The sequence below is a fragment of the Micropterus dolomieu genome, linkage group LG18, assembly GCF_021292245.1.
Source record: "Micropterus dolomieu isolate WLL.071019.BEF.003 ecotype Adirondacks linkage group LG18, ASM2129224v1, whole genome shotgun sequence".
NCBI classification, from domain to species: Eukaryota; Metazoa; Chordata; class Actinopteri; order Centrarchiformes; family Centrarchidae; genus Micropterus; species Micropterus dolomieu.
Window position 1 is genome coordinate 27,701,447 of NC_060167.1, and position 21,762 is coordinate 27,723,208.

At 40.2% G+C, this 21,762-nt stretch overlaps 1 protein-coding gene across 4 annotated transcripts; it reads right to left on the reverse strand.

Moving 5' to 3' along the window:
* Nucleotides 1–1,369: 1,369 nt before the first annotated feature.
* Nucleotides 1,370–21,743, reverse strand: dnai1.2 (dynein, axonemal, intermediate chain 1, paralog 2). Of its 4 annotated transcripts, XM_046029114.1 has the most exons (21): nt 21,555–21,743; nt 21,305–21,373; nt 21,097–21,195; nt 20,801–20,881; nt 20,445–20,571; nt 20,113–20,168; nt 19,789–19,944; nt 19,150–19,209; nt 18,904–19,032; nt 18,498–18,582; nt 18,274–18,391; nt 18,029–18,072; nt 17,616–17,863; nt 17,170–17,259; nt 16,964–17,051; nt 16,712–16,791; nt 13,980–14,128; nt 10,828–10,927; nt 7,417–7,602; nt 2,551–2,693; nt 1,370–1,989 (listed from the first exon to the last, which is right to left on the reverse strand). In XM_046029114.1, the coding sequence occupies exons 1-20, from the start codon at nt 21,594–21,596 to the stop codon at nt 2,592–2,594; spliced, it is 2,109 nt and encodes a 702-aa protein (XP_045885070.1). In that variant the 5' UTR covers nt 21,597–21,743; the 3' UTR covers nt 1,370–1,989; nt 2,551–2,591. The 4 variants fall into 4 exon arrangements, with proteins under 4 accessions (XP_045885070.1, XP_045885069.1, XP_045885071.1 ...); XM_046029113.1 differs by having other exon boundaries at nt 1,370–2,693; XM_046029115.1 differs by lacking the exons at nt 1,370–1,989; nt 2,551–2,693; nt 7,417–7,602 and adding an exon at nt 9,314–9,938.
* Nucleotides 21,744–21,762: the final 19 nt, after the last annotated feature.

Here is a 21,762-nt window from a genome sequence, read left to right on the forward strand (position 1 = left end):
GAGGAAACTCTTTTTAAGCAGCCATCACTTGTCAGATCTCGTCCTTGGTTTGACAAAGCGCTTGAAGGAATGTTTAACACACACACACACACACACACACACACACACACACTGAAGGAAAAATGACATGACCACACGGACGGATGCAGGTTACACAGAGACAGAAATGTTCAGTGCACAAAGAGCGGCTGTTCTGTTGTTGGTGGTTTCTAAATATATCCTCTTATTTCATACTCGCTCCTAAAAAAAGAGAGAGAGAAAACCAGCCTATTGCTGAGAACAGGGACTTGATCCTGTGTAGAATGCGTGTGTCACTGTCACTCATGAAATACCAGCGATCTGTGAGGCATAGCGCCTTGCTGAGGGTGTTACATAAGGACTAGAGAGGCTTAGTTGAGATTTGTGTCCTCTTCAATACGGCCCTCACACTGACATCTGTTTGTGGCTGTCCGTGATGGCCCACTCACTCGAACTGAATCACGGGACGCTCAAATACAGGGATTGATCACATGCAATTCCACAGATCGCTAACTGCCCATCTTTCTCCCACGTGCAACCGCAAATTACTCATACTTTACTAGAATTTAACCTGTATCGCTTGTGCTGCAACTTCAGACTCAACGAGGGATGTTGTAGAGTGACAAGATTTCATGATGTGTCTTTTAAACTTTACAATACCTTCCAGGCTTTTGGCCGATTAGAGTAACACTGGGTGAGTAAGAAAGAGTTTCAGAATATATTGGTGTGGCTCACATGTGTAAGATTGGGGGGGATATTGGCAAAAAAGTGAATATAATAAGTATGTTTTCATTATATATGTATAATTACCTGAAAATAAGAATTGTTGTGTTACCTTAGAATGAGCTCTTTATATCTACAGAGGGATCTGATCTTCTAAATGGAGTCCGCCATGTTGCACCACGTTTTGCGGCTGCTGTAGATTCTTCTACGAATTTTGAACGGAAAGGTGAGGGGAACTGTTATCTGTTGGTTGTAATCTGCAACCCCAGATGCCACTAAATCCTGCACAATGGTCATTTAAAGCTACTATGTGTAGAATTTGAAAATTTCTAACTTTGCAGGCACCGCAGTGGTAGTACAAAAAATGCATTGTGACAGACAGCAATGTACACTGCAACATCCTCAGCCAAACAAGCACAACCACAGATACATACACTGCACCTATTTACACCGGGATTATTAATTTAAAGGGGGCTGTAAACACATGAAAATTCTCCAGAACACATAATGGCTCTGAAGAAACTATCCAAAACCACTATGACAATGTTAACATAAACTACTTTTGCACTTATAGGCACATTTTGTCAGGTTTAAGAATATTGGAATCAAAGAACAAGAGACACCCATATCCCAATGAGGAGGTTGTTGGAAGTCATTTTATTAAAAACAATTGACTGAAGCAGATTTCAGCAACACAAGAGACAGTTGATACAGAAAAAAAGCACATTATACAACACCTCATCAGGTAGCTCCTGGAACTCACGGAATATCACATATTGCTAATGCATGAGTAACAGTACACAAGGGTGGACTTCCCCTCTGGTAATACTACAGTTGTTTTGCTCTTTCAAACCACTGCACCTCTCTTCCACCCAACCCAAAAGTGATACATGTGGCTACAACAATCTACAAAAATGCAACATAAACAAATCAGACAAAGAGTAGAACAAACTCTTATTTGACCCACTTTGCAGGATGAGTCCTATTACCACGGTAATGAGGTAACGGTTTAAGCTGTATTATCATTACTGGCCACAAACATTTGTTATGCATTGTCTGTAAAAATAAGGTGACTGAGTGGCCATCTCTAACTAAACTTGCCGAGATATAGTAATGAATCACACTTAAGGGAAAGAATGCTGCATGTGTTCGCAGGAATACGTGAAGGGCGGAGGAGCTCGGTGTAGCACAGAGTTCTGTGGCAGCATTTGATTCCAGTTGAGCATCAAGGCACTGGGTGGCACTTTACTGAAGGACAAGATCATTAGGACAGAGAGGAATGGAGAAATAAGGCAAAATAAAGACGGACACTGCCGTGACTCAAAGCAAAGTTCTCCCTGTGGATGGGATTTTAAAAGGCTCCTAGCTCATCCTTGGACTGGTGCCCAGGACGGCGTGTGCCAGCCAAGATAAGTTGTCTGGATATGGTCCATAAATGCGCAATCTATTACGCTAATTTATCTCCCCGTTCACTTGCAGTAACTCTCCCCCCTCACATTTTAGCTTAATGAACTTGTACAATACATACGGAATGGGTTTAATAAATCCCTGCGGAAAAGGTCAATAAAGTCAGTGGAATTCTAATGTTGCCTGTTTAATATGTATCAAGTACTGCAGTATAAATGAATGCATTGTTAATTGTATATGAAGGATTTATTAAACATCTTAAGAGAGATCAGAAAAAAAAAAAAACATTTTTAATAAACACATACAAATTGATTTCTTGTTATGACGATGCTGTTTACTGTTGCACGCGCTGAGCAGAAGAAGTGTTTTTTTTAATGAATGAATGAGAATTAAAGACTGTACCATGTTGTTCTGTTGGGGAGAGAGAAGCCACGGTGGCCGTGTTAAACTGTGCTTTGCTCTGGTTCCCTCAGCAGACTGAGGAGCTTCTCCATCTTGGCTATTTCTACTTCTGGACCCTTAGGCTGCTCCTGACCCTTTTTCATCTCAACACACACACACACACACACACACACACACACACACAGAAAGAGAGAAAGAGAGGAATCAGAAATTACTTGACCTCATGTTTACCGAGCACTGGGGGAGACCACAAACCCAGCAGGCAGGCAGTTAACAGCAGGAGAACACAACACTTTGAAACAGAAATTGAAATGGACGTAAGGTCAGTAGTAGCTGAGTGGTTATATTACTCCATTATATAATCATCTCTTCCCACCATATTGTGAAATGTGCTTTGAAGACACAGAGCTACTACCTAAAGGGCACCATTGCAAAGGGCAAATTCGAAGAGATCTTCCAAAGTTTGTGGTGTGTTATTTGCACATTAAATACTCCTGTAATAACTGTGCCACTGATGAGATATATAATATGGCTCAAATGTGTTCTCTTCTGCTGCAGGAGTTCCTCCTACCTCTGTAAAAGGATATTTTTCAGGCTTATGTTATCGACGCTCATTTAGTATTGTTACAGGCTTTTCTCAAACCGAATTAAACTTTGATTAGAGCAGCCTGACACGGTCTTACAGTTCAACACTGTGCCACTTGATTTTAACCATCTTAATCAGGAAATAACATGTTTGATTACTGTATTGGGACTTTAAGAGAACACCCATTTCAGCTTCTACCCCTGAATTAATGCAACTGTTGAATTTTATATAATGATATTACAACTTACTGGATATACTGTACAAATATGGTGGACTTTCACTTTCAGGAACAAAGAGGTAATTCGTCATTTCTATGTCTTGTGCATTTGCAGAGAGGCAGGTTAATACTAATAAGCATGGTTAGATATGATTGTTTAAACTAATGGAGACTCACGGGTTGAAAAAAGGTAGAGTGAGGTGCAAAGGTCTAAATCATTCCAAAGCTGCATGGAAATCAGTTAGCACTGTAAAGAAAATGTAACTACTGTTTAGGTAAGCAGTGAATGTATTTGACTGTCCTGTTTTCACCAAGACATCCAACAGTCCCAAGACGTCCCAATAGTTACAAAGGAAGCAGTCCACAATTTATTCAGATAGACTGCGGTGAATAAGCATCAAATCTCGACGCAAAATAATATCTCTGCCATGATGAATGGCTCAATAAAGGGAGGAAGGCTGACTGGGGACACACACACACACACACACACACACACTCTCCAGATGGCAACCTGCGCTCTGATTTATTATCTAAATTCCTTTTTTTCTTGCTGGTTTGCTTATCGCAGCTGTAGAATCCCAGACTATCTGCATGAAAGTAATGCAAACAGATTTGGTGCCCCACCTGTGTTGTAAGGCCCAGAATTTCATGTGGGCTCATTTTCAGGCACTCAACATTAATACAAAATGTAGATGTTATGATAGACATTATGTTTTGGGAGACAATTGTGACAATCACAACATATTGCATAAGTCTGCTTTTATACTGCAACTGCCACTTGTGATTTGAGGGCAACAAAGAAAGAGGCCAGTGAAAAGAGAACAGATGAGATGAACACATTCATGCTGCACACAGTTGAACAGAACTGTGTGTCGAACATTGGGTCATTTCATGTTAGTGGTCATCTGAGAATGATGAACATTTAGAGCGTGTGTCTGAAGTACACTATTATGTGTACTTACAGGTTGTTAATACGCATTATGTGACTTGTGGTACGCTTTCAGATTCAACTAGAACTGCACAAACATTATGACAGTAGACTGTCAAACACTCAAAGTACAGCACAGGTGAATAAGATGGGACATGGGCATTTGGCCCCACACAGACCCTCCTGTACAATGTTGTGTGTACAGCATAGTAGCACATATTACCTCATTAGTATCTTTAGCCCTTCAGCTTACAACTAGGAAATAAGTGCCCAGTTCAGCACAACAGAGAGCACTCAGGGCATTTCTGCTTTCTGACACTTATAGTATGAGTTCTTGGAAGCCTCAAACAATTAATTAAAAAACTATTTGAGGAACACGACAGGACAGGAGAGATCAAGTGGACGGGTTTAGTGAGAGTAAATGAGCAAAGAAGTTGGAATGCCTTGTCAGCCAAAATCAAGTACTCAAGTAGAAGTAAAAGTGGTCATTAAAATAACTACATGAGTTGAGAGTACAAAAGTATTTACTGAAAGAATTACTTGAGTAACTTAAGAAATAAAAAAATAAAGTCCTTTATTTGATGTAGATGTGAATGGAATTATTTCAGCTACTGTTGGTCTTCCTCAGGTAAAGTAAAAGACGCAACAGACTTGTATTTATTTATCTTGATTACATAACCTGCCACATATACACCAGGACAATATTTAAAAAAAAAAAAACATTACTATTATAGTCTGTTAAATAAGCCAATAAGTAAAGATTGTTTAAAAATACACATTATTTCACAAATCAATTTAGGAGATAATGCTGTGATGTTTCATAATTTATTACCTACTAAATACAGGTGTGTTTTCTTCTTCACTTTTATGTGAGAAAGATCATCTGTGGTAGAAATATTACATCAGTCATCCACATGAAACCAAAGTAGTTTATCTTTTTTGTGTGCACACAATTTGGACTGTCTTGTTCAGGCTACATCAATGAGCATGACTAGTTAAATGCAGACTTTTTTACATTTTGGCGTGTGTGTAGCTATTCATTATTAAACATGTTAGCATCAAATCAACAGACACTTAACTACTCTCTGTCAGCTCAGCTTTAGCATGGTTCTCAAATACAAAGTTACTGACTTCCCAACCGAAACCTGCTGTACCAACACGGTCTCATCCTATAGGGTGTCAAATACCAACGCTTTGAGAAAGCCTGACAGGAGTCGGTATTGGAAGCCCTGGGATGAGAGCAGGCTGGTTGCACAGTGCACTAAATGTTCATCTGTAAATATTAGCTGCTAGCACTATTTGAAAGCCATATTACCATGCTGTAGCTGTAGCTCGTCTGCTTTTAACAGAGTCATGTGGATGCTTGATTATGGTAGGTTAACAAAGCAGTAGCAGACGTGGGACCAGTTGACCATCTACACTTAGCAGATCATGAATGCATAAAATAATTAATAAATAAGTAGCAAAGTAGTGCGATTAATGTATCCGAATGTAACGGAGTAATAGTAATGATTTTTCACTAAAAATCTTCTCAAGTAAGAGCAAAGGTATGATGTATTAAAACAACTCTGCCAAGTACAATTTACTCAAATAAGTTACTTGAGTACATGTAACAGAGTAAATGTAACTCGTTACTACCCACCACTGTTTTATCAAATAGATGAGAAAACACACTTGTACAGAAAGTGTTTGGATTACTAAGCAACTGTGACAATGTTTTGGCATGCCCATTGTGTTAGTTTCATAAGACATATTATTGATATATTTGATGTGGGCATTTGTGTCTGATGCTTATTTGCCACACTGTGTTCCAAAATATTCAGCTGTCAGTGGCGCTGAACTGTGCAAATATTTCCAAATTGTACGCCTTAGGGCTATAGTCTGAGGTTGCCTATGAGGTAGAACTGTATGTGTGCATTATGCAGTACCTATACAAACTGTTTATGTGTGTGGTTGAAGGAGAACTGGTTATTTCTGTTGCTTGGATGCAACACACAAACGACCAGGTATAATGCAAAGAAAAGGAGAAAATAAATAAGTGTTACCCTAGTCATTAGAATTTCTTCTAGTTAACATGCACCCATGTGAACAACACAAAGGAAAACTGGAGAGGCTGCAGAGTTGACTTTAAATGGGCCCTGATTAAAGTGTTGTGACTCAGTGTGCCATTTGGTTTCCCCCTGTGTTTAGTAGGACTGCTGTGATTACTCCACAGCTCATTAACCATTGTCACGAGTGGCAACAGAGCCTTCAGTGACTCATCAATTGTGAATGGACTAAAGTGGAATACAACTTACTTTGAATACGAAATTTACTTTAGCTTCTGTTTCTTTAAGATGTTCCCCCATTAAGTCTTGGCATTTATTGCCAATGTGACACTGAGTGACAGGGAATATAGGGAGATACACAGAGGGATGACTTGTGAAAAAGATCCATGCCCTTACCAGAGGTACCCTGGAATCCACGGCCGTTGCGATTATGTGATCGGCTTTTTAAATCCCTGGCCCACCAGAAGACTCTCTTTATCTCACTTTCCCTGATTTTCAGTGAAATTTCCAAAAAAATAACAATTCATGTTCTGCTTATCCTTCTAGTGATCTTTTCTAACAAGCTTATTCAATTACATGGGACACTCGACTTCTCTGTGGCTAATTGCTAACTGGCCTAAATGAGCAAGGGAGAAAGTACTACAGGCGATTAGTGATGCTGATAATGAGCTGCGGAGGAGGGGCAGAACGATGGCCTTCCTTCCATTGTTATTTGGTGAAATTAGCTCAAGGTCAGGACCCTGCAAAGAATGAATCATCTGATCTGCTTTCATCATGTGGAATAATGCAAAAAGCACAGACATGCATCCAGACTGTTAAGAGATAAGATGGTATATAGACCATCAACAACACTTGCTGAAAGTGGGAGAAGATTTGGTATTTAAATTGTCACGTGGAAAAGCTCCATTCATAAGCACAAATAGAGCCTAATTATAAAAACAAATGCAGCTACAGAAGAAACATGGAATGGTAAAGCAGCTACATTTGGAAAGGCAGGTTTATCTTCTTACCTCTTACAGGCAGACTTAATATGGACGTCGCTTTGAAGTGCACTAGCCCAAATCATTCTACTCGATAAGACTCTTACCTTGGGTTTCTTGCGGAGGTTAGGGGAGAGTTTGAGGCTGGTGACATAGCCTCGGTCATTGCCCACTATGATGATAGGATAGATGGGATTAAACTCAATGTGAGTCAGCTTGGTCTTCTTTTTGGCCACCACTGGCTGCTGGCAGATGGCCTCATATTTGTTGATGTTGAGGTCAAAAACATGAACCTGAAACAGATGAGTGATCAAAGGAATTAAATGTGCTGCTGATTTTTTTTTTTACAGTTCTGATCCTCTAACTTAACAGTCAGAAGTAAGTACGGGCTAAATCTATTGTTAGAGACTGCTTTTTCTTATCCTGCATTTGGGTTGTCTTTAATGTGAATAAGAGAGTGATGGAGCACAGGTCTCTGCAGGGATGCAGCCTGATCAGCCTGACCATCTGGTGCAAGGAAGGGTGTTCCCGGTAATTCAATGAGTGTGCACTTCTGTCCGTATGTGCATATGTATGTGTGTAAATGTGTGTGCTGGCAGCCCTGATACAAAACGTTAGGCATCGTTATCCAGAAGGAACCAGATCACAGAGATCCTTCTCTCAGCCTAAGTGCATCTAGACAATCTGTCGACAACAAATGAGCCCACTTCCAAATCACAGCCCACTCCTTTTACCAGAAAGATGACTGTGCCCGGGCCGCTAAGGTTCACACTGCCTATGTGTACCAGCGCCGCACAAAGCATCACAGTCATCACTTGCGACCAATCATCATGTTCTGCCAGGGTATGACTTTCTGTAACTTCACTACAGCCATTCTCTGCAGTGTTTTCGCTTTTGACATATACAAGCACTAATGTTACTTTAATTATAAGTGATTGCAGTACACACTAACTACATCTGTAATTCACACAAGAACTTGGAGCAGAGATACTTGTACTGGTTTGAAATGATTGCCTATAATTTATCAAAGTTAGATTGTATTACATATTTTAATTACATTAGTTTAATATATCAAAGCAGTTCAATTATTTAGTTAGTTTTCATTAATTTAGGTTGATGCTGCTTAAGTATCATCTCTGAAAATGTAGCATGAGGGTGCATGCAGGTAGACTGACAGAAATATGTGGCAGTCCGTGCGCAGAAGGTTAAGAGGAGCTTCACATAGAGCACATATGGATTTGGAGACTAATCACTGGGGGATAAACCTGGACCTCTCATTATTTCTTCCTGACAATTTATTTCCTCAACAGTCAGCTCGGGCGGAGAGGCAAGGACAGAGAGAACGCAGAGATATTTGTTTGCAGTGGCACAACTCAATGTCATTCTTACGCCCCAGCCTGCCAGGCAAGTCATTATCCTTATGAACACATGCAGACACACACATACCCTCCCCACCCCCCACTCCCCCACACACAAGCACGTACGCCATTGTGTCTCTGACATTTTGTGTGGCAGCAGCAGCAGCAGCAGGCCAGGTTGTCATCAACAGTAAATACACGTCAAGGAGCGCACAACTCATGCTGAGTCACTCAAGCTTGATCAGACACTTGTCACCAAAAACAAAGTACAAATGCACTGCAAAGCATCTGCTATCCTGGGGAAGTTCACACTGATTAACATCATGTGCTGCGGCCGCACAAGTGATTGCAGGAATTCTGACAATATTCTGTCATTCTTCAAAAGCGACCAACAGCGACCAAATGTCTGGGAGAGTTTAGCCTCGGACTGAATGTAGAACAGTTTTTTAGAGGATCCAGTTAATTCTGCACACCTCTGTTCGTTTACAGGTGACATTTCCTCTAACTCAAAATCTGACATTGCAGTATACACTAGCTCCTGTCAACAAATCCTAAGCTATTCACCCAACCACATCCTTAAAATGAGACTGGGATGATACCTCAGCTTTGAGTTCAGCACTGAGAAATAATGGACCAGACACAGTGACCTTGATTGACTCCTTTAATATACTTGTCCTCTTTGCTGCTTAGAAAGGAGAGGATATTGTGCTTGTAAAATGTATGCCAACTGATGAGCTTTTAATGAGTTTTTTTAATAGCTGCTGAAAAATGCTTTTGATCCAGTTTCACAGAATAAATTACCATGGTTACAAAAGAGACTTAATATGCTTTCTAGAAAAGTCATTCAAATTAGATTTTTCTTTTTACAAAAGGTGTTAATTAAACAAACTGCTGGTTTTATTCTGAGTTGAAACATCAGCTGTATACATTGCCAGATATCTATCTGCAACTTTATTTGTAGTAGCAATGTAATCTGACGTCTCCTCTCTTCCATATCTTATCAGGACTGGTGTTTGGTTGTGAAATCATTTGCAAAATCATGGGTATACTACAGGATAGACTGTGGTGACTTAATCCTGCCGTTGGAGAGGGTGGGGCACACACTATCACATAAGGTGTCTCTCAAATTGCTCAGCTCTCATTTCCTCTTTGTCACTCTCACTCCACTTGGCACACTGGACAAGAAATGTGTTAGACACAACACTCTGGACTTTAATAGCATGGTGCAGACCGGTGCGAAGACAAACAGATGGGGACAGCTTGCAGCCACACTAAAAAAAAGAAGAAGATAAGCAGTGCAAGCTGCAAGCAATGAAATTACTTTTGGCTGGAATCAATAACCACTGGCAGTACAGGAAGCTGCCTTTGTTACAGGCAACCACGTTTGAACAAACTCAATTGCCTCAGGCTATTCTGTGTTAATCTGAGGATTAGCTTTATGGATGCAGTTCTAAAGGGCTTAGTCAGCTGAGTATATATCTATATTATAAGGATAATAATGAAGTAGCAGGTGGTAGATGGTGCAGTTGTTGCGCATGTTCTGTCAGGTAAGTGTCAAGCTCATGTTATCTTAGGCACGCAGCAGATGGGTGGTGGTGATAATCACAGCCTTCAGACAAAGCATCCTATGGGCCCTTATATAGGTCTGAGACTGGTTGCATAACCAGCCTGGAGCCATGAAAATATCTTATATTTTAGTATATATATATTTGTTTAATATCTTAATATACATAATTAGTCATGACTTCCTTCTTCTAATCCTAGATAGAGAAAACAACATTTAAGATGCACTCAGTTGCTAGTTTATTATGTACACCTAGCTTAAACTAATGCAATCTAATACAACAGTCCTGCAATAAACCCAATCTTCATGAAGCTTTTAATGTTCAGTTTTTGTAGAGGCTGTCTTACAGAGGTGTTGACTCAGCTGTGCTGTCGCTTCGGAGGCGGCAGTTTGTGGAGTTGTTGAATTGTGTGGAATTATACTGACAGGTGTTTCTAATATTTTGTCCACCCCATTTATATCAATTATAATGCCCAGCTCCATATTCTGTATCCCAAATAGACAGTCACAAAAGCTGCTGTCTTCAACTACAGATTAACTCTAACCTCCCTTGTCAAGCTGTGGGCTGCAGAATGTAAGTTTAGACGGACACCTACTGTTCCATCTGTTGTGACAGCAGCAAATACAGTGGATGAGTATGGAGACCAGGCAACATCACCAACAGCTGCATTCAGGTCAAAGGTGAACATCGGAGTGCTGAAAAAACACACAGACATCAAAAGGTCAGACAAGAAATCTGAAACTTTTCATGAAATGCATTGTGCCTCTGAAATTCAGTGTTATCCAGAAAAAACAGCTTAAGTTGGTGTTTTGAGTAGAGTCTAGATAGTATATATGTTTATTGTATATTTGTATATTGCATAACTGAGACTGTCTGCTCTATCTGATTCTGCATTACAGATATAAAACAGTACACTTTATTTATATAGTCAAGACAATGGCACATCTGTGATTTCTTCTAACAAGTTTACAGCAGTGGAAAACCATCTTTAGACTGTCATCCATGGTGAGCAGTTACAATCTGTCCAGACACTGATGCCTCATCAGAGTCTGGCAGAGAAGATGGGTAGAGATGAAACAGAAGGTTCCTGCACACTATTTCCTCACATTATTAACTTGTGAAACACTACTGGAAGCAAGATGAAGAAATGTAACATTTCCCACAGTTGAAACCAGGCGCATACAGGTCTTCTTCAAATATTAAGGAGCGTGAGTGTGTGTGTGTGAGTGAGAGAGAGAGAGTAAGCTTAACACTCTTTTCAACAGGGTGCAACTTTGGTAAAACAGAGGGATAGGCTTACATGCACAAATGAAAGCAATTTGGACTAGCAGTGTTTAATTGGTGTTGGATTTACTAAGGCAGCAACTAATTACACAACCAACACCTGAAACATCCTTCTAGGCACAAGTGAAGCAGAACTCAGAAGTCCCTGATCACTGGTAAAATATGTCTACCATCAAAAGCAGCAATTCACACACACATTTATATTGTCTCTTACCCACAACACCCTCCCTTAAATACACTATACACCACAAATATTGTGGTAGAGGTGGAGTATTTTCTGTGCAGAACCAACCCTCAAAAATTGCACGAAACTTAGTAAACAAACCAGAAAGCACAATCAACTACACTTAATTTAAACCTCATTGATTTTCTGCAAGATGTGCCTCGGATGACAGACAAACTGTGCTTTCATTCTACTATGTCTGTTTGATAAATAACATGCACTCTGGTAGGTGTGGAAATGTCTGACATGGGATGCAAAAGGCTAATAAATATGGCCCAGAATCTTTCAAAGAGGGGGCTTTTTACAGAGCACATACTGTAAATTGAGAGGCACAGCTATTAGGATTCATAAATTATGTTTATCACTAGGCTGATGTGCTAATGTATCCAGCTAACCTTTTTGTGTGATTAATAGACTTAATGCAAGTCTCTTCTATTACTACAAACCCTTCAGCTTGACTGGCTAACATCATCGACAGTTTTACAGGATATATACAGGATAAATTAGCCTCAGCCGTCAAACAAAAGTAGCAGTTTTCGGTGTAACTTTCACACGTATCTGAGCCGTGTGGTAAAGTTTGTGAAAAGTTATTGGATACAGTCAGACCCTTTCCTGGAAACAATATGTCTTGTATCTATTGGATGTTATGGATCATTCCTGAAAATCCTGTCTCTCATAATGAGCCGATGATTACTATCATTATTCAGTCAAGCTGCCTGTGCTGACAAGCAGTGGGAGGCACTGCGGGTTAGTCAAATAAGCAAGGAAGATTATGCTGGGTCCATGATGAGTATCAGAAGGTAATAAAGACTAATATACTGTAATATTATGTAAAGATTACAGGAATGACGTTTATCTTGTCCCTTCTTCACTGACTATACATGGACATTTGTACACAGAGCATTAGTAAAGTTGCTAACCATGAACATTTAGATACGGTATAAAATTGCAGTTGCTATTCTCTAACTAAATACAGCATCTTTTTTCTGCCAGGTACTTCTACTTGAATAAAGCTAAAACTAAAATGTTTACTATACACAGCCAACTAAACTGAAATATTAATAAAAGCTGCGTGGGGAAATCCTGAAATTACCTAACAAAAAATTATTTTGGTAAACAATACGGTACACAAAGGAACAAGTAAGGAATGAATCAGTAATGAGCTGATACTTAATGAACCCTTAATAAGTAGTTAATCACTACCCAGTAGATACTGATTCACTAGAGAACTGACTGGGAGAGACTATATTAATAATTCATCAACATACGGACCATTTTCTTCACGAATCGTTCTTCATTAACTCTGAACGAGCCGCTGAGCAGCACAAAACTATTAACGACTAATTACTTAATCTTTAGTCGTTCTTTTTAGGCCCACTCAAGTAAACTGATGCATCATACTAAGTAGTTACTATGTAATCTTAGAAAAGACATGTAGCTACAGAATTCACCAGTAAAAACACAGTCATAGTAAAAAGAGACTACTTAGTAACTACTTTACTGTGACATATGAAGAAAGTGGTCAGAATGTCAATTCACAGATTACCTGATGATTTATTAATATAATATCTCCCGGTAAGTTATCTGGTAAATCATGATTATTGATATGATTTAGTCCTCCATTCAGAGTTATTCACGAACTACTTATTAACGATTCATTATCAGGTTGCCCTGCTTCATTCCTCACTTGTTCCTTAGCAACTACTCACAATTTTGTGTACCGTATTGTAAAGTGTTACCTTTTTCTCTCAATTTGAGATGGCCACTTCCTTATTGCACTGTGGCTGTTGTCTCACTGTCGGCTAGCAGTATACAGCCAGCCATGTGTCAAGTCAAACACACATGGAGTCACAAGCTGCTTCTTTTCACCCCACACTAAAGAGCTTCACAGGGAGACTGTAACGCTGGATATTTTAAGCTTTTCTACAGGTATCATCTTCTTTAAATGCACCCCAGCCAACTAGGAGGAGTCACTGCTGCAGGGACAAGTACATGATCCCTCAACAGCTTCCCACCATTTGATGGGACACCCAGTTAAGCTAGCTGTGGCTGAGATGGAGCTGTAGTTGCTGCGATGGTGGGTGAGTCCTGTTACTCAATAATAATAGCACCATACATATACTGCATCATGTTTGTCTCAATCTATGAAATGAAAATAATGTACAACTGGAAAGCTACACAGGAATGGAAATGACATCTGGAAGTACTCGCTCTTTCTTTCCCCCTATCAGTAGTCTTACTTGATGGTATGGTCCCAGACCTTGACGGTCCAGTCTGAACTGCAAGAGATGAAAACCTTCGGGTGGAAGTGGTTCCACTTTACAGCATCCACTGCCATGCTGTGGGCATCATAGGTCTCCAGGAACTGGCTTGAGTAAGTCTTCGAGCACTGGGGAATTAAAACAAAGTCTTGATTTAGACCAAAGTTGATGTTACAGACACAAAATTTTTCTTAATATCTTAAGCATTTAACACAGTGTTCAGTGACTGAACTGATTCTTTACCTGTACTGACTGTAATCCTGTGGCCTTACTAGACATCACTATGACTAGACAAAGGTCCCTCCAGCAACTCAGAAGACATTGTTTCTCACTATTTACACAAGCAGAGTATTGGTCTTCATGACCAGTAAACAAATAAAGTATCAAAAATGATTCGGACATGACGTGAGTTAAATGTGTAAACTAACTAAAAATAAAAATATTGAACATGCTGTGACATTGCTGACTGGAGAGAGGCTAAAATTCGAATGTGCTTGACAGTTTTAACCCAAAGAGAGTAATGTAATCTGTTGTGATTCAATGTTGAACTAGCCTATAAATATCCACAGTTTGTTTGACAGAACAGGGTTTACAAAAGAAAAAAAAACAGCAGCAGAGATAGATTGCAGGGATAAATTAGCCAGACAACCCAGGATAAAACAGCTTGATGCCTTGTGGGGACAGCTGTTGCACTCCCAAGCACTGACAGTTTGATTGTTGACCTGCAGCTAGATGAAATATTCTTAATCTGTCTGTGGTTTCTGTGCCACTGAACCTTGAGGTGACAGACAGAACATATTTCATCACACATACTAGGTGTGTGTCTGCCTATATGTCTGCAAGGAGGGTGATTTCACAGGAGTGCAGCCAAGGTGTGTGCTGGACATAGACAAATCAGTGTGCTGCTGCACTTTTGACCTTAATCATGTTGCAAGGCACAAAGCCACCAAGATGCAATCGACACGTTTAAAAATTTTTTTAGAAATTTGTCTGATCACAATTAAGTCCAATGAGTAAGATAATCAGGGGGTTTCCAAAGACGTGTATAAAGTCAGGAATTCTAATGTAGCAAGGGTAATTCTTCTGATTTGAGAAGAAACTGACAGTGATTTGACAACACAACAAGATAAGTTAATAGACACAGTGTGTTAAATAATGTTTATGCATCATGGTGCACAAAATGAAGTAATAAGTTACCCAATGCGACAATATATCTCTTTTATATATGACGTTAATTGTTTTTGGATGACAGTGAAGTTCTTTAGCACTGGAGCTAGGCTATAAATTAAATCATAGACTGTATATAAAAAGTATTAAATCAGTTGTTGGTTTTGGTCTTCTCAGGGTCTTCAGGGTCAAATGTTGATAATGATGAAAATATTAAATAATTCATTTCCCACAGCAAGGAATTAACATCAGCTCCCATAATCTCACCACCAAACAATGAATTCTCTTTATGGTCATGTGAGATAAACTTCCCTGAAGCACTCGGTTATTATTTATTTGATATGTGCATTAGCTGTTTCAACGCCTTTAAACCAATAGAATGAAGCAACAGTAACTGCAAACAAATGAGACTTTCATGAGTGTCTTTCTGCCTACGGTAGCAAGAACTTGAGGAAGAAAAGCATAGAGGAGGCAGGAGGCCAGCTGTCTGATGTGGACAGAAAGAGCCTCTGCTTAAGGAGACTCATTAAACACTTAATGTCAGGCCTGAGGGGCTCCCAGCAGGGCCCCTGGACACACACACACACACACACACACACACACACACACACACACACACACACACACACACACACACACACACACACACACACACACACACACACACACACACACACACACACACACACACACACACACACACACACACACACACACTATTAATGGAAACTTTCTAGCTTGTGTACCCTATAGAGAGCAATCACAACAGAAAGAAAAAAAGAAAAGAAAGAAAACACTTTTTAGGGATAAGGTTTTGCTGAACATCAGCAGAACATTTGGATGAATTTTCACAAGTCATCTTAACAACTTTGCAAAACCTTATGACCCTCATGATCTTAAGTGGTAAACACATTGAAAACAGTTCTTTTCATTGGTAAGACAGGCCACCATAAGTCAGAACAGGTTTCTCTTACCAGTGGGGTTGCTAACTAGTGGCTCTGGAACCAGGTTTTCAGTGATGTTGGACAGACAACTGAGCAGTGGCATTCAAATCAAGTTGCATTCAAGACAGTTGTGCCAGCCACTGTAGTTTAAACTAAGCAGATCCAAAATAGATCTAGAATATAGATAGATAGGCTGGGTAATGTTGCCGAGTGTCTGCTCTTTGCTTTGGTGAGGATGGGACTCGAAGATACCTTAAAGGGGCATTAGGTCAGGCAATGGTGTGGGGGAAAAGATGATTTAACTATTTGTAACACTAGGGGAGGCATACAGTACTGTATTGTAATGTCTTACTATATTAGTTTGTCCTGTAATGTATTAAGTACCATGGATTTGTCTATATCATATAATTAGGACTGTGGCCAATGTGTAGTGTCTTTTTTATTTATGTTACTGTCACAAGTTATGCTGTGATTCTCTTCCACACTGGACATTTGACTGCCTAAGTGCGTCACGTTAGTAGCATGCTTAATGTCATTTTAGAAGTAACCTACAGTATGTCGTCCAGCCAAAACCAGCATGGTGGAATCCTTGATACATACCTTGTGTATTTTCCCCTCCTCTGTGCCAACTAGGAAGAGATAGTCGATCTGTTTGTGGAAGTCAAACGATGTACCACAAGCTGTGGAAAAGAGGCAACAAGTACTTATATTAGACTGTTACAGACACCGGCCTGAGGCAAATCAGATCTGATGTCAGATCCGATTTAAAGTATCGTATTTTGCATTAAAAATGAAAAACATACATTCTTATGTACATGCGCAAGATGACATGCTGAGAAATGGAGACCTTACCGATCCTGGGCTGTGGTCCACCTTCTGGCCCTTCAGAGACTGCACCATTCAGTGACAGTCTGATAATATCTGTAAAGACCAGCTCGTTCTGCAAGCATGGAAACACACTGTGATGGAGTAATAGATATATACCTGCAAATTATAGATAGATATAAGAGTAGATGTTACAGAGATATTATATGTCAATAAATAGTTCCTTGGCTAACCTTGACGAGTGTCCAGGACACAACTCGGCCATCAGATGACACTGAATAGAAATTGTGGTTATTGTCCATGTCATCGCTCTGCCAGCGCACCTGAATAAAAAATTAAATTATTAAAGCTGCTGAAAACAGAAGAAATAATTGGGTTAAGTGAAAAAGGTTCATGTGCATAATCAAAATAATATCTGACAAAGAAGATACATTTATGTGACATTTCCTTTATTCTCCTGCAAAGGAAATTATCTTTTAGGTTAGGGGTGTATCATAACTCAGCATTGCTGCATGCTCGTTGTAGTCCACTTCCACTCCTAACTAACTGCTTCAGATTAACTCTCAAAATCACAAAACTTCCACAAATTGGAGACAAAGTCATAGTGCACGGGTCGATTGACTGGAACTAAACACACACCCTGACCTCCCACCGCCTCTACCCTGTCCCCTACTCTCACCTGCCACACGGGGTCAGTGTGCTTGCCAGTCTTAGCTGTGCTCTTATACGCAGGCTCAAGTCCCTCCTCCTTCAAGTTGTAGACAGCCACGCAGCCGTCATAGAAGCCTACCGCCACCAGGTAGGAATGCTGCTCGTGGATGTCGAGACACAGGATGCCAGAATTAGTGGGGTAGATGTACTCTGGGAAGGCAGAGTTCTTCAATGAGTAGAAAACAAGCATGCCACGTCCCTGTTTACTGAAGTCGTCTGACCGGGGAGAGTGGAAGGGAGGACACGAAAAAGATCAGGTCAAATACCAAATATGCTTCAGAGAAAGTGATAATTAAAAATCTGATTGAATTAGGTCCAATTCTCAGAAATATTAACTTAACTATTCAGGTATCAATCCTCATTTTTATCCTGTGTACTTACACGATCCCATTCCTACAGCAAAAAGGTCCTGATATTTCTTATTCCTGCGGAGGACAGGTACATCAATGAGTCATCACCCTTCTTGTAACACCAGTAGGGATATACAAACGCTAATAGCTGAGGTATTCAATCAATGATATTATCTTTAGATAATAGATCACTAGTTTGTCAGACGTGGCAACCCTCCCGAATAATAATGAACAGCATTCTGAGGTTACGATAGCAGAGTATATGAGCAAACCTACCAACAGAGGGCAGTGACACACAATCTTTTGGCTTTGTCATACTGGAATTTCCACAAGGGGAGAAGGGTGCCCTCCTGGTCCCTGAACTCATCAGATGCATCCTCGTAGTATTTGAAATCTGAAAGGGCGTGAAACGAGGGCAAGGAGAAGAGAATTTGCAGCAACTTGAATATCAAATGGCATAGTTTATTATTGTGCCACTTGACATATTTACTAGAACATACCTTGTGCTATGTCATCAAATGTATTCTGATTGACCATTCGTTCAAAGATCTTGGACGCTTTGCCCACCTTGGTGATGTCATCATTCTATAGCAGAAACATGACAAGAGTTTGAACTTGAAACGCTGCAAAAAATGTACATTAAACACTGTTTTTATTAATTACACTTCCTCATTAAAATATCATAGACGAATATATGAAAATGAGTATGATGGTAGACTCCTGGGTAGTCATATTGTTAGCTTGAAGATAAAACACATGATTTGACATCCATTAACAATTTATTGAATGACAATGTGTGTATGGTATGTATGGCAACAACATTAATAACAGATGTAACTGTGCTAAGATACAAATATTAGATACATGTTAAGTTTAGGCAGGAAAGTTGGTGAGCACCCAGTTTACCTGAGTCTCCATCACCATCATCTTCTTTTTGCTTTTCTCATTATCTTTCTTTGACAGTACGGCTTTCTGCTTCTCTTTATTTTTTTCTTGTTTCTGCAGCTCCTCCACGTACGCATCATAGATCTTCCACTGCAAAGGGAATAGAGGTATTACAGTCAGCCCATGTGAGCACATAAATTCACCGATGCTCAACTGTGTAAAAAACAAGCCCAGCCTAAACATCTCTTCAGTCAGGGAATCCAGTACCTGACTAGCGGTGGCAGAGAAGATGCTGCGTGGAGGAGGTTCAGTCTGGCAGCTTCTTTCCTACAGGAAAATAAAAATGACCCAACTGAAACTCTTGAGGCACTAAGCAATGAAAATCTTATTATACACACATTCACAATAAGTGAAATGTGAAACGGGAAATGATGGGAACCTACACATGAAACAGCTGTTGTATGTTATTATAAAGATTCCAATTATAGAGACAAAAAATATGGGTGAAAGAATGGATTAGCACACGCAGGTAGCAGGGATTGTCTGAGCTACAGAGAAAGCTGGAGGTGAATAGAAAGTGTTTTGCGGTGCAAAAGTAGCTGCCTGCTCTGCCAGCTGCCTGCTCTCATTGGCTGGATGTGGATGTCGAGTCGGCCGACTCTTCCAGATATTTGGCATGCTAGATATCTGGCTAGCGTCTGCGATGGGTCAGTACTGGTTTCGGGGAGCCGTTTTGACGCGTGCTTCAGTAGTTCACACATAACGACTGGTGACCGCCGATCGATCACTGATTTACCCCTGATCACAGCCCGACGGTCACCAAGCTCACAGACCGGAAAATCTGGCTTAAAATCGCGTAGTGTGAACTAGGCTTTACAGGAGACTGGTTATCCTTGTCCTTCCTACCCTTAGTGGGTTATTCAGGGTCTGCGAGGCCCTCTCACTGAAGTTGAACTGGTTAGTAATTTTTGGCTCCTTCTTGTCGGTTTTGGAGGCAACACTGTCTGGTCTGTCCTCTTCTCCAGCTTCCTCCACTTCCCCTCCATCCTCTACAGGGGTAGCCTATGGAAAACCAACAGGGGGAAGTGATGCACCTCAAGTCTCTTGACATATTGACCTTGAGAGGAATTGTTGATCAACAGGACCCTGTCATGCATTATTAAAAATGGAATATGCTTTCCCAACACAAAACAGTGCTCTGGTTTTTGATTAAACAAAACTTATATTTACCGGGGTTTCTGGTTTCTCCTCATCAGGTTCTGCTCCAGTGTCGACGGTGGCAGTCTCTGGACACATTAGAAATATTAAATCACAATTTGACTGTGTAGAAAATGAACACATCATGTTTTTTGAACTGTAAACTCTGGTCATGTCTCAAATTATATGACACATGTTTAAAGTGACATCTTGTGGCACCAGGTATGCACTACACCAGTGAAAAAAACAACACTACATTATTACAAACACTATGGACCACAGTGTGCAGCTGTTATGGAGAGAATAATTAATTAGCCTTGAATATATAACAAAGTGTTACTGTGATCTGTAAAGTAACTAACTACCGTCAGGTAGACTCTCCTTGGCCCTCAGTCTACGTGCCTCATCAGAGTCTTGATGCAGGAGGCTGCCCTCCAATACAAAGTGAACAGCCATCTGATCCACAGCACTGGTGGGCTTGTAGGAACGCTCCTGCAAAAGAAGTAATGATGTGAGGAGTAGCGAGCAATCTGTCAGTTTTATTTTAATGTGGTTAGGAGAGACAAAAAAAGTGAACTACTTACATGGTACCAAACACATTTTTGACACAAAAAAAGCACAGGAAGAGTGGTTGGGAACAGTTTACTGTCATTATTTAAATGTTAATCGCGGACAGGGAAGCAAGCATGTTAAGTTATAAGCCTGAATGTAACTTTCTTACCTTGAAGCTGTAGCGGACAATATTCTGGGGGGCATGTGGGTTGTTTGCAGTCAGGATCCTTGTGATTTCCTCTTTCATCTCCTGATGATATCATTATTGATAAAGCAGAGCACATAACTGCACAGGTTACAAAATGCCTGACTTATTTTGGCAGAGGTACTGAGTGCAAAAACAACACCAAAAGATGATACTGAACTCATTTAGATGGGGGGGGGGACTAAGCAACAAAAAAGTCTGACCAGTTCCCTCAACACAGCTCATCAGGGTGTCTTCACTTGAGAAATGAAATCACTTACAGCCTCAGTGAGCTCCAGTTGATCTGGAGGCTTATTAAGAGCTTTGCCAGACCACTCCTCCCATCCATCACCCGTATCCACACCCTCTTCTTCATGATCCTGTTACATACAAATTAGATTTATATGTTGGGTACGGTAAAAATGACATAATTTTGTATAAGCACACGAGTTTCTCATTATTCTTACTGCAACTTGTAAGTGCACCCACCTTTTTCTTAGTTGTAGCTGCTTTGACTGACTTCGCACCAGGTAACGTTACCCTCTGAACAATTGAGCCCTGCGTGAAAACAAATGAAAACCAGTAAGGGCCTAAATGGTTACCTGCGACATTAGAATAACGAAAAACACTGTCCGGCGCTGATTTGACTTCATACAGTTGCTCCGAGGTAGCGTTAACACTTTGCTAACTTAACGTTAGCTAGTTAAAGTTACTGCTAGCTAAACTAGCTGACATTTACCTTTCTAACAGATGCTGCAACGTTAGTGTTATGCACCGGCATTGCGAAAAGAGTCCGATTAACTGACTTGACCAACACTTTATCTATCTAGTCCTGTCAAACTACAGCACAACAACACAAAGTAAAACAGAAATGTTGAAATAGTTCAATGCAAAAGAAGTCGCTCTTCAGCTTGAGAGTGTATATAGGTTGTCAAGACAACCAGTCG